Raw genomic sequence first — 17224 nt, forward strand, 5'->3', positions numbered from 1 at the left:
GGGCGGCGGGCGGGGCGAGCGGGGGCATCAGCGAGGAAGACCCAGGGAAGGTTCCTTCGGCCGCCCAGCAGCTGATCTGCTCGGCAGCGCAGCGAGGAGCCGAATCGGGGTTTCCCCTTTGCTTGGGCGGCGGGGAAACCCCGATCTTCGTCTGCTCGCTGCTGCTGCGCTGCCGAGCAGATCAGCTGCTGGGCGGCCGCAGCAGCAGCGAGCAGACGAAGATCGGGGTTTCCCCGCCGCCCACGCAAAGGGGAAACCCCGATCTTCGTCTGCTCGCTGCTGCTGCGCTGCCGAGCAGATCAGCTGCTGGGCGGCCGCAGCAGCAGCGAGCAGACGAAGATCGGGGTTCCCCCGCCGCCCACGCAAAGGGGAAACCCCGATCTTCGTCTGCTCGCTGCTGCTGCACTGCCAAGCAGATCAGCTGCTGGGCGGCCGAAGGAACCTTCCCTGGGTCTTCCCCGCCGCCCATGCAAACTCCACCATCTGCGCATGCGTGGCCATGAAAAAAAGGGCGGGCATGCACAGATGGTGTTTTTTACTTCCGCAACCCTACATCGCGAAAAATCGATTATCGCGAGGGGTCTTGGAACGGAACCCTCGCGATAATCGAGGGATCACTGTATTTACTAATATCCATCATCACCATTTCCTGAGCTGAGTTGGACTAACAGGAATTGTAGAGTAGGCACATCTGAAGGATTACCATTTCCTGTCCCCACCTAGCAATTACGATATAAAAAGGAGCCTTTTATGATATAAAAAGGAGCCTCTGTTTATCCCAAAGCTGTTCGGTTCTGCATTGCAGCAGTGACAATGTATAGATTGTGAAACAACTGGAACAATGTCCCAAATGGGCTTTTTCCAAAAGGCAACTGAACTTGGTCTTTTATTTTCCTTGAAAATGATTTCTGTTTCATCCAAGAAGCTGAACTGAGCTTCTTCAGAATTGAAGAAGCTTCTGGGATGAGAAGTAAAATGTTTTCAAAGAAAAAAAAACCCAAAAGGCCAGATGCCTTTTGGGAAAAAAACATCCTTGGGACAACCATGACCGAATCAGAGGTTTTCAAACTTGGCAACTTTTAAGACTTATGGACTTCAATTCCCAGAATTGAATCTTCATAGACATCCATAATAATGACAGCTCTGAGAAAATGATAATTTGGAATTTGCCTTTAAAGGTGTGATGTTAAAATACCATTCTTACTTTATTAAAATAAGTGATTTAGCTTTACTAGATAAATGGTCAAAGCAATGGAAACTGCAGTTTAATGTTTCCAAATGTAAAATAATGCACTTGGGGAAAAGGAATCCTCAATCTGAGTATTGCATTGGCAGTTCTGTGTTAGCAAAAACTTCAGAAGAGAAGGATTTAGGGGTAGTGATTTCTGACAGTCTCAAAATGGGTGAGCAGTGTGGTCGGGCGGTAGGAAAAGCAAGTAGGATGCTTGGCTGCATAGCTAGAGGTATAACAAGCAGGAAGAGGGAGATTGTGATCCCCTTATATAGAGCGCTGGTGAGACCACATTTGGAGGACTGTGTTCAGTTCTGGAGACCTCACCTACAAAAAGATATTGACAAAATTGAACGGGTCCAAAGATGGGCTACAAGAATGGTGGAAGGTCTTAAGCATAAAACGTATCAGGAAAGACTTAATGAACTCAATCTGTATAGTCTGGAGGACAGAAGGAAAAGGGGAGACATGATCGAAACATTTAAATATGTTAAGGGGTTAAATAAGGTTCAGGAGGGAAGTGTTTTTAATAGGAAAGTGAACACAAGAACAAGGGGACACAATCTGAAGTTAGTTGGGGGAAAGATCAAAAGCAACGTGAGAAAATATTATTTTACTGAAAGAGTAGTAGATCCTTGGAACAAACTTCCAGCAGACGTGGTTGGTAAATCCACAGTAACTGAATTTAAACATGCCTGGGATAAACATATATCCATCCTAAGATAAAATACAGGAAATAGTATAAGGGCAGACTAGATGGACCATGAGGTCTTTTTCTGCCGTCAGTCTTCTATGTTTCTATGTTTCTAAGATTTATCTATATATGAAGTGCACACAATAGATGCTAACATCTGCAACTAGCACAATACATTAGCATCCATGGCTAGCTTCAGAGAATTCCAACTACGAGCTTCTGCCTGGAGAACCCCCATAGATTGAAATCGCAGATGTCCTTTTCATTCAAAGATGTTCTATTTTAGACAGGAGTTTGCTTGTTTTGTCAGTCCATTGTATGATTCCAAATTGTAGCAGTCAAATAAATAAGATATTGGCAAGATGTCAGCCAGTACATGGCTGTATGTAACTTGCAATCATAAAACTGCTGGAAGAGACCACTCTCCCAAATAGGCAATGTATGAGGAGTGCCAGACACGAAATTTGATTACATTGAAACACATTCAGACTGGATGGAAATCCAGTCATTTTAATTGCTCTTTAAATATTCCTTCTAGCCCATTTAAAATTGTGATTTGGCACCTGGCTACTGTATTTGTCCTTTGGATTGCACAACGCTAGTTTGATATGAGTTTAATTTTTTCCAGGCTTCAAGTCGGTGTCTATGAAGATTCTCAATCATCCAGTTTATGGTTATCTGAAAGCTTTTTTTTTTCAAAAGGCAAATAGAGTTTCTTGGTTTTTTTTTTAACTTTTGAAAAAGTTTTGCTTCCCATCCAAGAAGCTTCTTCAGTTTTAATTGATTGGCGAAGAATGGAAGGATTTACAGAATGTTATCTGCAGTCACCTGGTTATTAGCACTCTAAGACTATTGGAGGCCACTTGGGGGTTTATCTGTATCCTCAAGTCACCTGAATCCGACTCTAAATAGATGGGGAACTACAATCCCAAGAAGTGATATTGTTTTTCAAAAGGGAAAAAAATATCAAGAAAATCCAGTTGCCTTTTGGAAACAGCACTTTCGAATAGGTGTTGACTAACTAGAAATATCATTGACAAATCCTTGCTACATCCTTGGCAACATTTTGGGATGGGTTTGTGATTGCTTGTTCCCTAAGGCAGAACTTATACTCTACCAGTTTGTAGCCTGCTGCCTTAACCATTGCACCAATCTGCTTTAGGGATAAGTATGGTACTTGTTAAGATTTTTGCTTGACTGACTTCCTACTGAGCAGCAATTGCTTAACGCTTGACGTATGGCATTTATCCAAACCCTGTATCCTATACTTATGTTTAAAATAGGTACCTTATATTACCAGGTATGTTCACTTCATAAAATAATTTATAGGGTTGATAATAATTGCTGTACAACCTGAGAACTTGGCTATAGTCAAGCCTAACTCCCACAACAGAGTTCAGCAAAAATCATCCGGTCATCCAGTTGCTGTGGTCTAGAGGTGGAGCTCTTGCCTCACTATCAGGAGGTTGTGACTTTGATCCTAGGTAGAGGAAGATGTAGGGTCTCCTGCTGGGGCAGTGGGTTGCACTGGATGACCTGCAAGGTCCCTTCCATCTGTAAAAAATATCTGTAGGATTTTGGCAACCTAATCATATGCTACTTTCATACTAAGGAGAAATTTCCTGACAGTTAGAACAATTTATCAGTGGAACAGCTTGCCTCCAGAAGTAGTGAATGCTCCAACACTGGAAGTTTTAGAGAAGATGTTGGATAATCATCGGTCTGAAGTAGTGTAGGGTTTCCTGCTTAAGCAGGAGGTTGGACTAGAAGACCTCCAAGGTCACTTCCAACTCTGTTGTTGTTGCTGTTGTTGTTGTTGTTGCTGCTGCTGCTGTTCTTCTTCTTCTTCTTCTTCTTCTTCTTCTTCTTCTTCTTCTTCTTCTTCTTTTTCTTCTTCTTTTTCTTCTTCTGCTGATTATTATTATTATTATTATTATTATTATTATTATTATTATTATTATTATATCCTTAAAAAGAAAACATTTCTACGTCTTATTCATTTTTGTGTGAGCCTGTTTAATTCCCTGGGGTTTTTCTGCCAAATGCAATTGAATTAAAAGGAAGTCTGTTTTAATTGACCTACAAGCCAAAATCAAATTCCATCTTGGTTCCATTCTTCCTGTTAGATGGAAGTTTAATATTAAAATAGAGGTTCTCTATATTGCCAAACATCAAGATTAAAAAAAAATCTACATATGTGAATGTGTTATCCGCCTAGTGCTTTATGACTCCGAGCACCCTCCGAGGATAGTGCATCAAATCCATATTGCATCTAAATGTCCTCTGTTTTTGTGTAACTGGTGTCATCAAAATGTACTTAAGAATCCAAGCAACATATTGCCATTTCATTTATGCAACATGTCTCAGTATTATGCATTCATTAATCTACCTCCAGGCAAGAATAATTAATTTTAAAAAAGGAGAAGAGTTCAAGTTTTCTTGGTTTGGCAGAAGTTACAAATATCTGCAACATTAGCGGAATAATAAAACTCAGCATGGATGTCAAGCTGCTTCCAGAATATTTTCTGTCTTGTTTAATAGAGATGACCTATTTTGACCAGCTGTCCATCTTCATCCCTCAGCTCATGCTCCATGAGCTGGAGCATATCTCATGTTTCACATCTTGGGATTCCTTCAAAGCTGAACCAATAGTCAGAGAGAGTAGCAGACCTGGGTTATCTTAACCCTGCTGCTCAGTTCAAGAAAACTCCCTAATCTTATGTTCCCGGGTCTATTTGACCCAGACTGCAAATTGATCATTTTAGGTACTTATATTTGGTCTTTTTGAAAGCTTTTTTCACCTGGAAACAAGTTTGAACATTTCTGCACACAATGGAATGAAAATTGAACTGAAAAAATTAATCCTTATTGGTTTATTTTACACATAAATGTGCCTCCCCCCGTGTTTTTACAAGCAAAACTATCCATAAATTGAAAAATATTTCACAAAAACGGGGGGGGGGGGCATGCATTCTATCAGCAAAATAAACCAATAAGAATTACTTTTTTCATTTCAATTTTCATATCATTGTGTGCAGAAATGTTCGGACTACTTTCCAAGTGAAAAAAGTATTCAAATTGACCAAACATAAGCACTTCAAATGAAGAGTTTTCGGTCCGGGTCAGGGTGACCCGGGAACACAACAAGTGTGACTTTTTGTTTTTCAGCAAGAAAGAAACCCCCCACCCCCCAAAAAAAATTCTCATAGAGAGAACCCCTGAAATGATGAAAAGTCATGAAATTTCAAGTTTCAGATATGCAGGGAAAATTTTTTACAGGGACTCAAACTTGGCTTCGGGTCACATACGACCCGAACAGAACAAGTCCCCAGTGTCAAGGCAACAGATTAATGTGCTATCATTTGTGCTTTTGCTGTTAGGATTGGGAAAAATATTGGGCATTTCAAACAGATTGGGGTGCTGTGCTCTGTCGTTTCCTGTTCTTCCTCCCCATCAAATAGCAAAATTCCTCGTCTCAGCTTGCTCCTTTTTAAAATTCTGTCACTGAATCTATTCTTGGAAATATTTCAATTGATTCTTTCTCATATATTTTGTCTGTTGGAAACCATAGATTATCCCAGGCAAGGGGTTTGTTTCTAAGGTACTTAAGCACAAAATGTGCCAGTTTTAATCCTAAACTCATTAAAGGGAGTTAACAGGTTTTGGGGAAGAAAATTGGGGCTAATTGTTTAGATGATTACACCCCACTTGCTTTGATGATAGGCTGGAAAAAATTCAGGCAATAATTTTCTACTTAAACACTCTGTGTCTTGCTTAGAACTGTCTTTAATTCTCCATCACGATCACTTTTGTATTCTCTTCAAGGGCTAATACCCAACTGCCATTTTTTAAATTAATGGGTCAATTCTAATTTCTGGAACCTGGAGTTTTGTGTCATACTGTCACAATGATAGAAGAGTTATGGCTTTTGTTAAAAAGAAGAAGTAGTGAAAATAGAACTCCGGCACACAACAGTGAATTTTTGGGAAACACACAAAATGCACTCTGTAGGCCAGTGTTTTTCAACCAGTGTGCCGGGGCACACTAGTGTGCCGTGAGACATGATCAGGTGTGCCGCGAAGCTCAGAGAAAGAAAGAAAGGAAGGAAGAGAGAGAAAGAAAGCAAGAGAGAGAGAGAGAGAAAGAAAGCAAGAGATAAAGAGAACAAGAGAGAGAGAGAAAGAGAACAAGAAAAAGAAAGCAAGAGAGAAAGCAAGCAAGAGAGAGAGAGAAACAGAGGGAGGGAAGGAGAGAGAGAGAAAGACATAGAGGGAGGGAGGGAGAGAGAGAGCAAAAAAGAGGAAGGAAGGAAGAGAAAGAGGGATGGAGAGAGAGAAAGAGGGAGAGGAAGAGGGAGGGGGAGAGAAATAATGCGAAAGGGAGAAAGAGAGAGAGAATTTTTTTGTCCAAACTTTTTTTAGCACCCACCCCCCCACCCCGCCCTCTCAATGTGCCCCAGGGTTTCATAAATGTAAAAAATGTGCCATGGCTCAAAAAAGGTTGAAAGTCACTGCTGTAGGCAATGCCCATGTTAATTGTCAAAATATACTGCTCAAAAAAAAATAAAGGGAACACTCAAATTACACATCCTAGATCTGAATGAATGAAATATTCTCATTGAATATTCCATTTGCACAAGTATTCCATTTGCACAACAGCATGTGAAATTGACTGTCAATCAGCGTTGCTTCCTAAGTGGACAGCTTGATTTCACAGAAGTTTGATTTACTTGAAGTTATATTCCGTTTTTTAAGTGTTCCCTTTATTTTTTTTGAGCAGTGTATATTAAAACGACTGGAAAATCATTTAAACCTTCACTCTCAAGTTCCTAAATGTTTCTCTCTATTTCTACATATGGTTGGAGAAGGTGGAAGCATAGATGCCAATTATGTATCTCCCTTTTTCTGATGAGTTGTGGATTCTCTGAAGTGAAACCTTCATATAGACCAGAAGTACCTTCATAGTTTATGAAGCTAGCTGTAAATAACAGTCTAAATCAAGGTAACACCATGATCACTTCTCCCAACACTGACAGGGCAACCCACTACTAGTATATATAAAAAACAGCAAACCCCATTCTCTTCTAGCACTGATAATGTTACCTAGGTTGGTAATAAAACATCTGCAAGGAAAACCACCAAGCTCAGAGAGTAGCAAGGACGCCACTATCTCTAAATGTATGTTGGGGTGACATCCTAGGTCCCTCCAGGTGTTTTTGCTTTATAATGCCAATAAACTCAAGGCAGCAGGTCTAGAAAAAAGAACTTTTGTCTCACCTTTGTGAGTCATAATTTTCTAGTAAAGAATCAGATTTTTTTCTGCTTTGCTTTGGCATTCCTTAAAGTTGATACAGCATCAAAGCATTAGAAAGGCAATTTAATTCATCAAGTCCAAATCTCTGCTCTAGGTAGGAATAAACTAAAGAACAGCTCAGGATTAAAATGTGGAGTCTTTGATGCTCTTTGAGGTTGGTTGTTTTCTTGTAGTCATTTCATTGCCCCACTAGGTAACATACTGGAAGAGAATGAGGTTTGCTGTCTCTTTATATACTACCGTAGTGGCTTGCTTTATCAGTGCTGGTGGGAATGATGTTTTCTCCTTGGTAGTTTTTGGATTGGATTGTTGCTTATTGCTTGATTGCTTGCCTAAATTGGTTGTTCCTTGATTAGGGTATTATTTACTCCTTGATTGTCTGGTATTAACCCCTGCTTATCTGGGCATTCTCAGCAGGTGACTATAAATTGAAGCTGATTCTTAAATTTCTGGGCCAATATTCAACTGGAATTTGCTTCCCTCTCTCCTTGTCTTGGGCTTTGGCAACTACTGTATTGCACTTGGTTAATTTTTACAGTATAAATCAGTATTTCAAAAGGAAAAGAAGCATCCCCCCCCCCCACAAAAACAAGATAAAGAAAAGATCCTATACCTATACAAATGAAACAATGTGTAGAATGAAGAAGCCTTCTTGTTGTAGTGCACTGATTTGATCTGGTAGACATATATCTTTCTTTCTTTCTTTCTTTCTTTCTTTCTTTCTTTTTTCTTCTGTTCTCCTTTCCTTTCTCCTTCTGATTCTATCTTTCCTTCCCTCCCCTCTACCTTCCTTCCACCTTCAAACTTAAAAATGTATTCCATAAATAATCTTGTTTTCCCCTAATAACTTTCATTTAGTGCAGGAATATATGCAGGAAGGACATTAAAAATAATGCAAATTTTGCCAGTGATTAGGATAGATTAAAGTTTTTGCCCTTTATATACTGTAAATTAGGCTTTAAACTGAAATAGTATGATTTTTCTCCTTTTTTTCTTGACATATATACTGTATTTTTCAGAGTATAAGAAATACTTTCCTCCCTAAAAGAGACAATTTTTTCACTGAACTCTGGTTAAACAAGACATGTATCTGAATGATATGTGAACATGGGTTACATGTTTTGTGTGTGTGTGTGTGTGTGTGTGTGTGTGTGTGTGTGTGTGAGAGAGAGAGAGAGAGAGAGAAGAGAGATTGAATGATTATAAAAATTAATTCACTAAGAATATGAAATAAATAAGAAAAAGTATGTTACTTGATGTCACTTGACGTGAGTTATCTTTTTAATGTACTAAATATTATAAATATGCCAATTCACTGAACTCTGGTTAAACAAGACATGTATCTGAATGATATGTGAACATGGGTTACATGTTTTGTGTGTGTGTGTGTGAGAGAGAGAGAGAGAGAGAGAAGAGAGATTGAATGATTATAAAAATTAATTCACTAAGAATATGAAATAAATAAGAAAAAAGTATGTTACTTGATGTCACTTGATGTGAGTTATCTTTTTAATGTACTAAATATTATAAATATGCCAATTTATAAAATGGGAATCTGTATCTTTGGTTTCAATGCATAGGAGCCATTCCCTTCCCCCAGTGTCAAAATGAAGTCAATTCTAGTAGTGTCCAACCCTTCTTGAATTTCATTGACCATTATCTGATGCCAATTTAGTATGGGATTTTAGTAGATCGGATTCTTGTCTGCAGGTTTAAATAAATCTTCCATGCTGAAATTGTATGAATGGTCCTGATTCTTTGTACCTGACACGTACCACATAAATTACTTTGGGGATACAAACATTGCTAGAGAAACTCATTTCTAGTTCCATTAAACATGGTTTATGAAGCTTACAATGGGAAACCAAAGTGGGCCATTATCGGTTTGTTATAACATTAATTCGTTTTAGTCATTTTCTAGTGGAGGGTGTTTTACTGATATTGTTTCTTTCCTAATAATTAAAAGCTATATTATTTCTACGCACTGTTATCTTCTTGTATTTCTTTAGCTGAATGGGCACTTTCATTTATCATTAGAAAAATCATGAAAACTACACCCTTGGTTCTGCCAAGCTTTGGGATAAGATAGTTTAAGTTTAAGTTTAATCAGATTTGTATGCCGCCCCTCTCCGCAGACTCGGGGCGGCTCACAGCAATAGCAATACAATGTAAGACAAATCCAATATTTAAATTAATTTAAAAAAACTCCACAAGTTAAAACCAATCATACACACTAGCGTACCATGCATAAATTTTATAAGCCTAGGGGGAAGGAACATGTCAATTCCCCCATGCCTGACGACAGAGGTGGGTTTTAAGGAGCTTACGAAAGGCTAGGAGGGTGGGGGCAACTCTGATATCTGGGGGGAGTTGGTTCCAAAGGGTTGCAGAGTGCCTGTGATTTTGATTTTTTAAATTAGAGAAATGTAATTTCCTGGTTATGATATACAGTGATACCTTGTCTTACAAACTTAATTGGTTCCAGGACGAGGTTCTTAAGGTGAAAAGTTTGTAAGACGGAACAATGTTTCCCATAGGAATCAATGGAAAAGCAATTAATGCGTGCAAGCCCAAAATTCACCCCTTTTGCCAGCCAAAGCGCCCATTTTTGCGCTGCTGGGATTCCCCCAAGGCTCCCCTCCATGGGAAACCCCACCTCTGGACTTCTGTGTTTTTGCCATGCTGCAGGGAAATCACAGCAGGGGAATCACAGCATCACCAAAACGAGTGCTTCGCTGGCAACGGAAGTCCGGAGATGGGGTTTCCCAACGAAGGGAGCATCAGTGAAATCGCAGCATCGCAAAAACACCAAAGTCCTCAAAATCCCACCTCCGGACCTCTGTGTTTTTGCGATGCTGCAATTTCATGGAGGCTCCCCTCACTGGGAAACCCAACCTCCGGACTTCCATTGCCAGCGAAGCACCCATTTTTGCGCTGCTGGGATTCCCCTGCTGGGATTCCCCTGCAGCATCACAAAAACACGGAAGTGTGGAGGTTGGTTTTCCCATGGAGGGGAGCCTCAGGGGAATCCCATAAGCGCAAAAACGGGTGCTTCCCTGGCAACGGAAGTCCGGAGGCAGGGCATCCCAGCAGCGGTGGTGGGTTTGTAAGGTGAAAATAGTTTGTAAGAAGAGGCAAAAAAATCTTAAACCCCGGGTTTGTATCTCGAAAAGTTTGTATGACGAGGCATTTGTAAGACGAGGTATCATTGTATTCCGTATATGCTTTCTATATTGATTTTTAATTGTAATCTGCCCTTAGTCAATGAGGAGTTGGGCAGCCTCAAAATTGAGTTAAATAAACAAAAATCACTTGAGACTTAACACTGTTTTTGGTCTCTTCCAGGTGAATAATTTTAAGAAGCCTTACTCTGTTGTTTTCATGACCTTACTGGATCAAAAATGGAGCAAATGGACTGTAAACCTTACCAGCCCCTATCCAAAGCTGAAATGGATCTAGCTTATACGAGCTCTTCAGATGAAAGTGAGGATGGGAGAAAAGCAAGACAGTCCTACGAGTCGAGAGAAACCCTGAATGAATTTGGACAAGATCTCAGACTCAATTACAACAGCCATAACCGAGCAGGAAAAGGAGTTGATGAATCCACTCAAGGTACATTGAACCATTTGTTGCATGTCTCAATAGCTTTTCTTCTTGTACAGTGGTACCTCAGTACTCATCACTAATTGGTTCTGGGAGGTATATTGAGTACCAAAAATAATGAATACCAAACAATTGTTTCTCATAAGGAAGGCATGGGGGAATTGAAACATCTCCCCCTTGCCCATGTAGTTTCTCTGTATGATTCGACTGTGTGCTTGTTTTTTATATATTGGGGTTTCTTTTGGATTTTTTAACCTAAAACTGTAATTTAGATTGCTAAATATTAGATTTCTTACTATGTATTGTTTTTTACCATTGTTGTGAGCCGCCCCGAGTCTACGGAGAGAGGCGGCATATAAATCCAATAAATCTAATCTAATCTAATAGAAACATAGAAACATAGAAGACTGACGGCAGAAAAAGACCTCATGGTCCATCTAGTCTGCCCTTATACTATTTCCTGAATTTTATCTTAGGATGGATATACAGTATGTTTATCCCAGGCATGTTTAAATTCAGTTACTGTGGATTTACCAACCACGTCTGCTGGAAGTTTGTTCCAAGGATCTACTACTCATTCAGTGAAATAATATTTTCTCATGTTGCTTTTGATCTTTCCCCCAACTAAGTTCAGATTGTGTCCCCTTGTTCTTGTGTTCACTTTCACTAATAAAACAGTGAGTCACAAGACAGCCAACATTGACAAGTTCTTGAGTTGTCCATGTGTTGAATACTAAACAAACAATGAGTCTTCATCCTCTTTTAATGACCCCATAATCCCTTGTGGGGTGTAATCTGGGCAACTGAATGAAGCTGAGGGTTTACTAGCCGGAAGCTTTTCTTGTTGCCAATGCAGAGTTATATTCAAGCAGATATATACTCATCATGCTCAAGAGAGAAACATCTGCCTCTACCTTTGATCAAACTCACAGCCTCCTGATTGTGAGGTGAGGGCTCCACTTCTAGGCCACTGCACCGTTCTAAACAAACAATGAGTACTGGGACAAAATTTTCACATCAAAATGCATTGAGTATCATGCTTCGATGAGTTTCAAAACAGTTGAGTATGGTTATATGCAAGAACGTGTCACACACCTGATAGTACATATGCATTTTTAGACAATGTTGCAACTCAGTGCTTTATGGGGAAGCATGGGCATCTATCTAGAAAAGTGGGAATGGTGCTGTTGAACTTCAGAGCTCAAAAAGCTGGTTTATCTTCTGACATAAGTTTATTTCGATAGTTCTACCGTGCACATCGACTGATTTGAGAATGGGCATCAGCGGTTAGTTGCTCCAGGTTCAGACCGGTTCTTAGAACTGTTAGCTGTCAGAGGGAAGCTCCACCCACATGCCTGGGGTGAGCGCAAAGGGGTAGTAAAGGGTTTTAGAACCCACTACTGAGCATCCCTTCTCCTTGCTTGATGTTTTTTTGAGGACATCTACAGCCTGCTCACGAAACTCCTGACGTGCTTACTAATGTTCAGTGGAAAAGCTTCGCTCCTGTTCATTCATTTTCAAAAATAGACTGGACAACCATCTGATCAGGAGGGTATAAGACCTCCTGACTTGAGCAGGAGGTTGGACCTTTGAAATTCTTTCCAACCCCATGATTCCATGTGTTGTGGTTCCGTCTGAGGCCCCTCCGGGAACGGCTGATCTTCTGTCGGTTTCCAGCTCAGAGAGAGAGGCTGAGGAACAGGAGGTGCAGACAGACGACGAGGAGGAATCCCAGGCTGAAGAAGAGGGAGGTCAGCCAGAGTCCCACCAGGGGGAGCTCTCCCCAGCAAGCAGCCTGGATTCCTTAGAGGAAAATGCACAAGCCATAATTGATCTGCGACAAAGAAGAGCTACTCAGAGACGGAATCAATTGGCTAAGTACTTTCAGCATTAAAGTGGCAACAGCTGGGTTTGGGTGTGGTGCTCTTGGGAAAGGCTAAAAGGCAGACCCACCCTTCCTGGCTTGTGGAGTTTTATCTTTGAGAGTCGTGGGACCTGGCTGTGAACTTTGGCGTCTTGGAATCCTGGTTTGTGCCTTTGACTATTGAAACCTTGGGGGGGGGGGGGGTGCCAGCAAGAAGCTTGGTGTATTGTCTGGACATCAGGACCCTGCTGTAACGTCTTATAGCCTGTCTGTTGGGAAGAACAGGTTTTCCTCTGTGCTTATTTTTTCAAGTTATAAAATACTTTTGGCTTTTACCAGAGTGTCTGGCTGTTTTTTCCAGTTGGTGTTGAGGTCTGGGGGAACCCAGACAGAACACCATGTGGTTTACTAGTCCTCAAGGCTTCTTACGTTAGGACTAGGATCTTACCAGTCATATTATCCATGGGCAGATTCTCCTTACTGCTGCCACCGGTGCATTGCATGTGCAGCTTCGCTTTTCCCGTGTGCACACGCATGTTTCAGCGTATTTTTGCTTCTGCGCATCCATTGGAAGCAAAATCTTATGGGGAATGCAAATGCGCGCAGGAATTTGGCTTTTTTTTTTGCTTCCATGCATCCATAGGAAGCAAAATCTTGTGGAGAATGCACATGCGTGCAAGAGTTTGGCTTTTTTTGCTTCTGCGCATCCGTAGGAAGCAAAATCTTGTGGGGAATGCTCATGCGCGCAAGATTTTGGCTTTTTTTGCTTCTGCGCATCCGTAGGAAGCAAAATCTTGTGGGAAATGCTCATGCGCGCAAGATTTTGGCTTTTTTTTTTGCTTCCGCGCATGCGCAGAAGCAAAAAATCACCAAACTCTCACATGCACACCTGTCCCCTCACAAGAGCAACAGAAACAGACCATGAATTGGGTGTGTGGAATCTCTAACAATGCTTTGAGCTCTAAGCACATCGCGCTTGTAAGCAGTAACCTGAATAACAGGAAGCGAGCTGTCCTTCCTACTCTCTGTAGGGACTTTCTACCTAAGGCTCTGCTGCCACCAATATTGAAATGCTTTTGGCATGATACTTTTCCAATTCTGTTTAATTTACACTCTCAACTCGAAAGAGATTTTGGTATCTCATCTTCTGTTTTGAGAAAACATTGAAAATGTGTTTCTAAAAAAAGAGGATTGGATTTTTTGGTTTGTTTTCCTAGCTGATTTCTATCACATTTGTTTGTCGGCACCTTTTTTTAAAAAAAAAAAATGACACTGGATACAGAATAGATTTATTGGGAGACCATTATTTAAGTTAACATTCTATACAAGTGTTGCAGAAAATCAAATACTGGTTGGTTTTTGTTTTGTTTTTTTTCTGGAGTGCTCAATGCACCATAAATTGCAGCTCTGCAGAAGCTTTTGTCAGAAACTTATCACTGGGGAAGGAAACTAAGATTGAATGAATACAAATAAACGGGAGAGGGGAAGAATTTTTCCTTTAAATTATATGTAAATTCAGGGTTTTACGAAAGACCAATTGGGAGGGGGCGGTAAGTATCTCTGGAGGGAGTTTGTTCCAGAGGGCTGGGGCCGCCACAGAGAAGGCTCTTTCCCTAGGTCTCACCAGCTGATATTGTCTGGCCGACGGGGCCTGGACAAGGCCGACTCTGTGGGACCTAACTTGCCGCTGAGATACATGAGGCAGAAGATGGTCCCGAAGGTAATTTGGTCCTAAGCCATTTAGGGCTTTTCTTATCAGATTTGCATATTTAATTATTTTGCAGTTTTAGAAGCCCACTCAAATCTGAGGACTTTGGGAGTTGTACGACAGAATAGAAAAGAATAGGAAGTCAGTTGAAAATAGTATATAAAAATGTTCTGTCGGGCTCTCTGGTAGACTCCTCCCGAAAATTCACAGACACACACACGTTTGAAAATTCAAAACAATGTTCTTTATAATGAAAATTCACTTAACCTAAGCCCTCTTTTGGTATAGCAAAGAGCACTTGTCTCCAAACAAACTGGTAATTGGTACAAGTCCCTTATCAGTTCTGTGATACTTAGCTTGCAGTTGTGAGGCAATTCACAGTCCTTCTTCTTTCACAAAGTGAAACACACTTTGCTCTGGTTTAATTTCAAAACGGGGAAAAATCAGTACACAAAGGTCGAAGTCAGTAAAGCAGTCATGAAACACAACAATCAGATAATCCTCCATAATGGCCAAACCCACAGGCTGCTGCCTCACTAATGACCACAGCCCCACCCAACCACAGGTGGCCTCATTTTCTTTGATAATAATCTCTCAGTTGTTGCTCTCTGCATGCGTGGCTGTATCATTAACTCTTGTTCTGAATTCAAGGAGGAGCTAGATAATTGATCTCCTTCTGAGCTGTCTGCCACACTCTCCTCCTCCCTGTCACTCATGTCTTCTTGGTCAGAGGAGCCTTCATCATCAGATTCCACCGGGGGCAAAACAGGCCTGCAGCATGTGGATGTCTCCCCCACACCCACAGTCCTTGGGGCAGGAGCTTGGCCAGAGCTAACCACAACATAAAAATAAACATCCCTTGTATGTAAATGGGGGCAACAGAACAGATTTTTAATAAGGTTAAGAGGATTGCAAAGTTGTAGATAACTTTCTTTTTTTTTAATATCGTAATATTTCAAACCAATAATGGAAGAAATACTGATTTGATTCCCCCTCCTCTTCAGTGAAGTGTTAATTTGATATCTTGAGCTGAGATACTGATCTAGCATTAATAAACGAATGAATAACCAAATAATTTGGAGCAGAGTGCAGAGGGAATGGATTTTGATATTATCAAATAATTATACACTGGAAGCATGTTATCCTGATGAAATTAATTTTATAATCTGACTTTTTTTTTTTGTATTGGAGCACCAATGAATAGGAATATTATTGAGTAAGCGTGGTTATGAATTGGCACTTTAAACAAAAGAATAATAAATTAATGTGTATTCAGTACATTGCTAAATTGAATAGTGAATAAGTAGCACTACAGTATATCAAAACAACAAACAACAACAGCTGGGTAGTTTACCAATCAAGCTAATGAATACAGTGTTTGGAGGAATAAATAGAAGGCCAGTTGATTTTTTAAAAATATGTATATTTGGTTGTATTTGTGAGTGAGCGAGCAAGAGAGCGAAAGAGAGAGGAGAGGAGAGAATACATACCTATTGATACACAGCTAAAGTTTAAATGGGTTATCTATAAAATTCACCAGGATTTAGGAGTGGCTGGTTCGGATAGTTAGCTCATTTATACAAAGCGAGCAGAGGAAAGAAGGCTTAGTTATACATCACACACATGGATAGTTATTCTGTTTCTTGGATTTGTGCATTTATCCAGAAACATACAGCAGGAAGTAATTCTGGACTCAAATTCAGAATTGCTTTCCAAAACAAAGAAAATAAGATGGAGAACTCATCGTTTTTTTAGCAGAACAGCCCTTAGATATGTAACACTCAGCAACTCTCTTACACACATATACAAACATTTAAATCACACTGGATAACCAAATCCCACCCTCAACAGATGTTGTGACCCTGACTTCAAACATTAGGAATTGCCAGTTGTATTTGATAATTGTCTCCAAATTAGTAGTAGAGTGGTATAAAAAAAGAGCATTATAGCATTGAGCCCCAAGTTCCTTCTTCCCCTCTCATCAGCTGAGTCTTTCACCCAGCTAAAGTGAAAGTACACACACCGTACTTAAAATCATCTACTATTACTACTACTACTACTACTACTACTAGTAGTAGTAGTAGTACAGACACACACAAAAAACATCAGCCAAAGAAGAAAGCCTTCCAGACAGATTGTTAACAAGAAAAGATTTGTGTGTGCTTGTGTGTGAGAGTGAGCATGTGCAGGGGTTGGACTAGAAGACCTCGGAAGACCCTTTCAACTCTGTTCTTCTCTTCTGTTATTCTAATTGCTGGGAACATTAGTAATGCTAAGAGGTGAAACCAGGCACAGTGCCCCACAAGCAGCCAGCAAACAGTTTAACAGCTTTGATTCTACCCAGTGAGAAAGTGAAAAAGAAGCCAAATTTGTTGGGGAGGGTCACAATCAGAGTCAACAAATCCTGGCTGGAAACATTCTGAAATGCCTGCCAGACAGCAACCAAGGGACCTTATCTGGGTGGTTAGGAGTTTGATCAAGGAGAAAGGAAGTTTTCTCTGCACTCCATAATTGGGAGATCAACCTAGGTTAGAGTTGGACAAGCTTTAATGCAGGGGTGAGAAGTCAGATCTACCCGTAGAAGGCACAATAGAGCAAAGAGGGGCAAGACAGACTCCCACAGAAAGAAGATAGCAATAGCATTAGCAATCGCATTTAGACTTATATACCCCTTCACACTGCTTTACAGCCCTCTCTAAGTGGTTTACAGAGAGTCAGCATCTTGCCCCCAACAATCTGGGTCTTCATTTTACCAACCTCGGAAGGATGAAAGGCTGAGTCAACCTTGAGCCTACTGAGATTCGATCTGCC

The 17224-nt window shown here is 40.5% G+C and overlaps 1 protein-coding gene across 1 annotated transcript in view; it reads left to right on the plus strand.

The window, feature by feature from the left end:
* Positions 1-17224, plus strand: part of TENM1 (teneurin transmembrane protein 1) — a 572994-nt gene that overhangs the window by 136496 nt on the left and 419274 nt on the right. Inside the window, exon 2 of the mRNA XM_070759727.1 lies at positions 10584-10850. Coding sequence (XP_070615828.1) covers positions 10640-10850 — 211 coding nt within the window. The 5' untranslated portion in view covers positions 10584-10639. The remainder of the gene's footprint in view (positions 1-10583; positions 10851-17224) is intronic.

This window comes from Erythrolamprus reginae, chromosome 8, assembly GCF_031021105.1.
Source record: "Erythrolamprus reginae isolate rEryReg1 chromosome 8, rEryReg1.hap1, whole genome shotgun sequence".
Taxonomy (NCBI): Eukaryota; Metazoa; Chordata; class Lepidosauria; order Squamata; family Dipsadidae; genus Erythrolamprus; species Erythrolamprus reginae.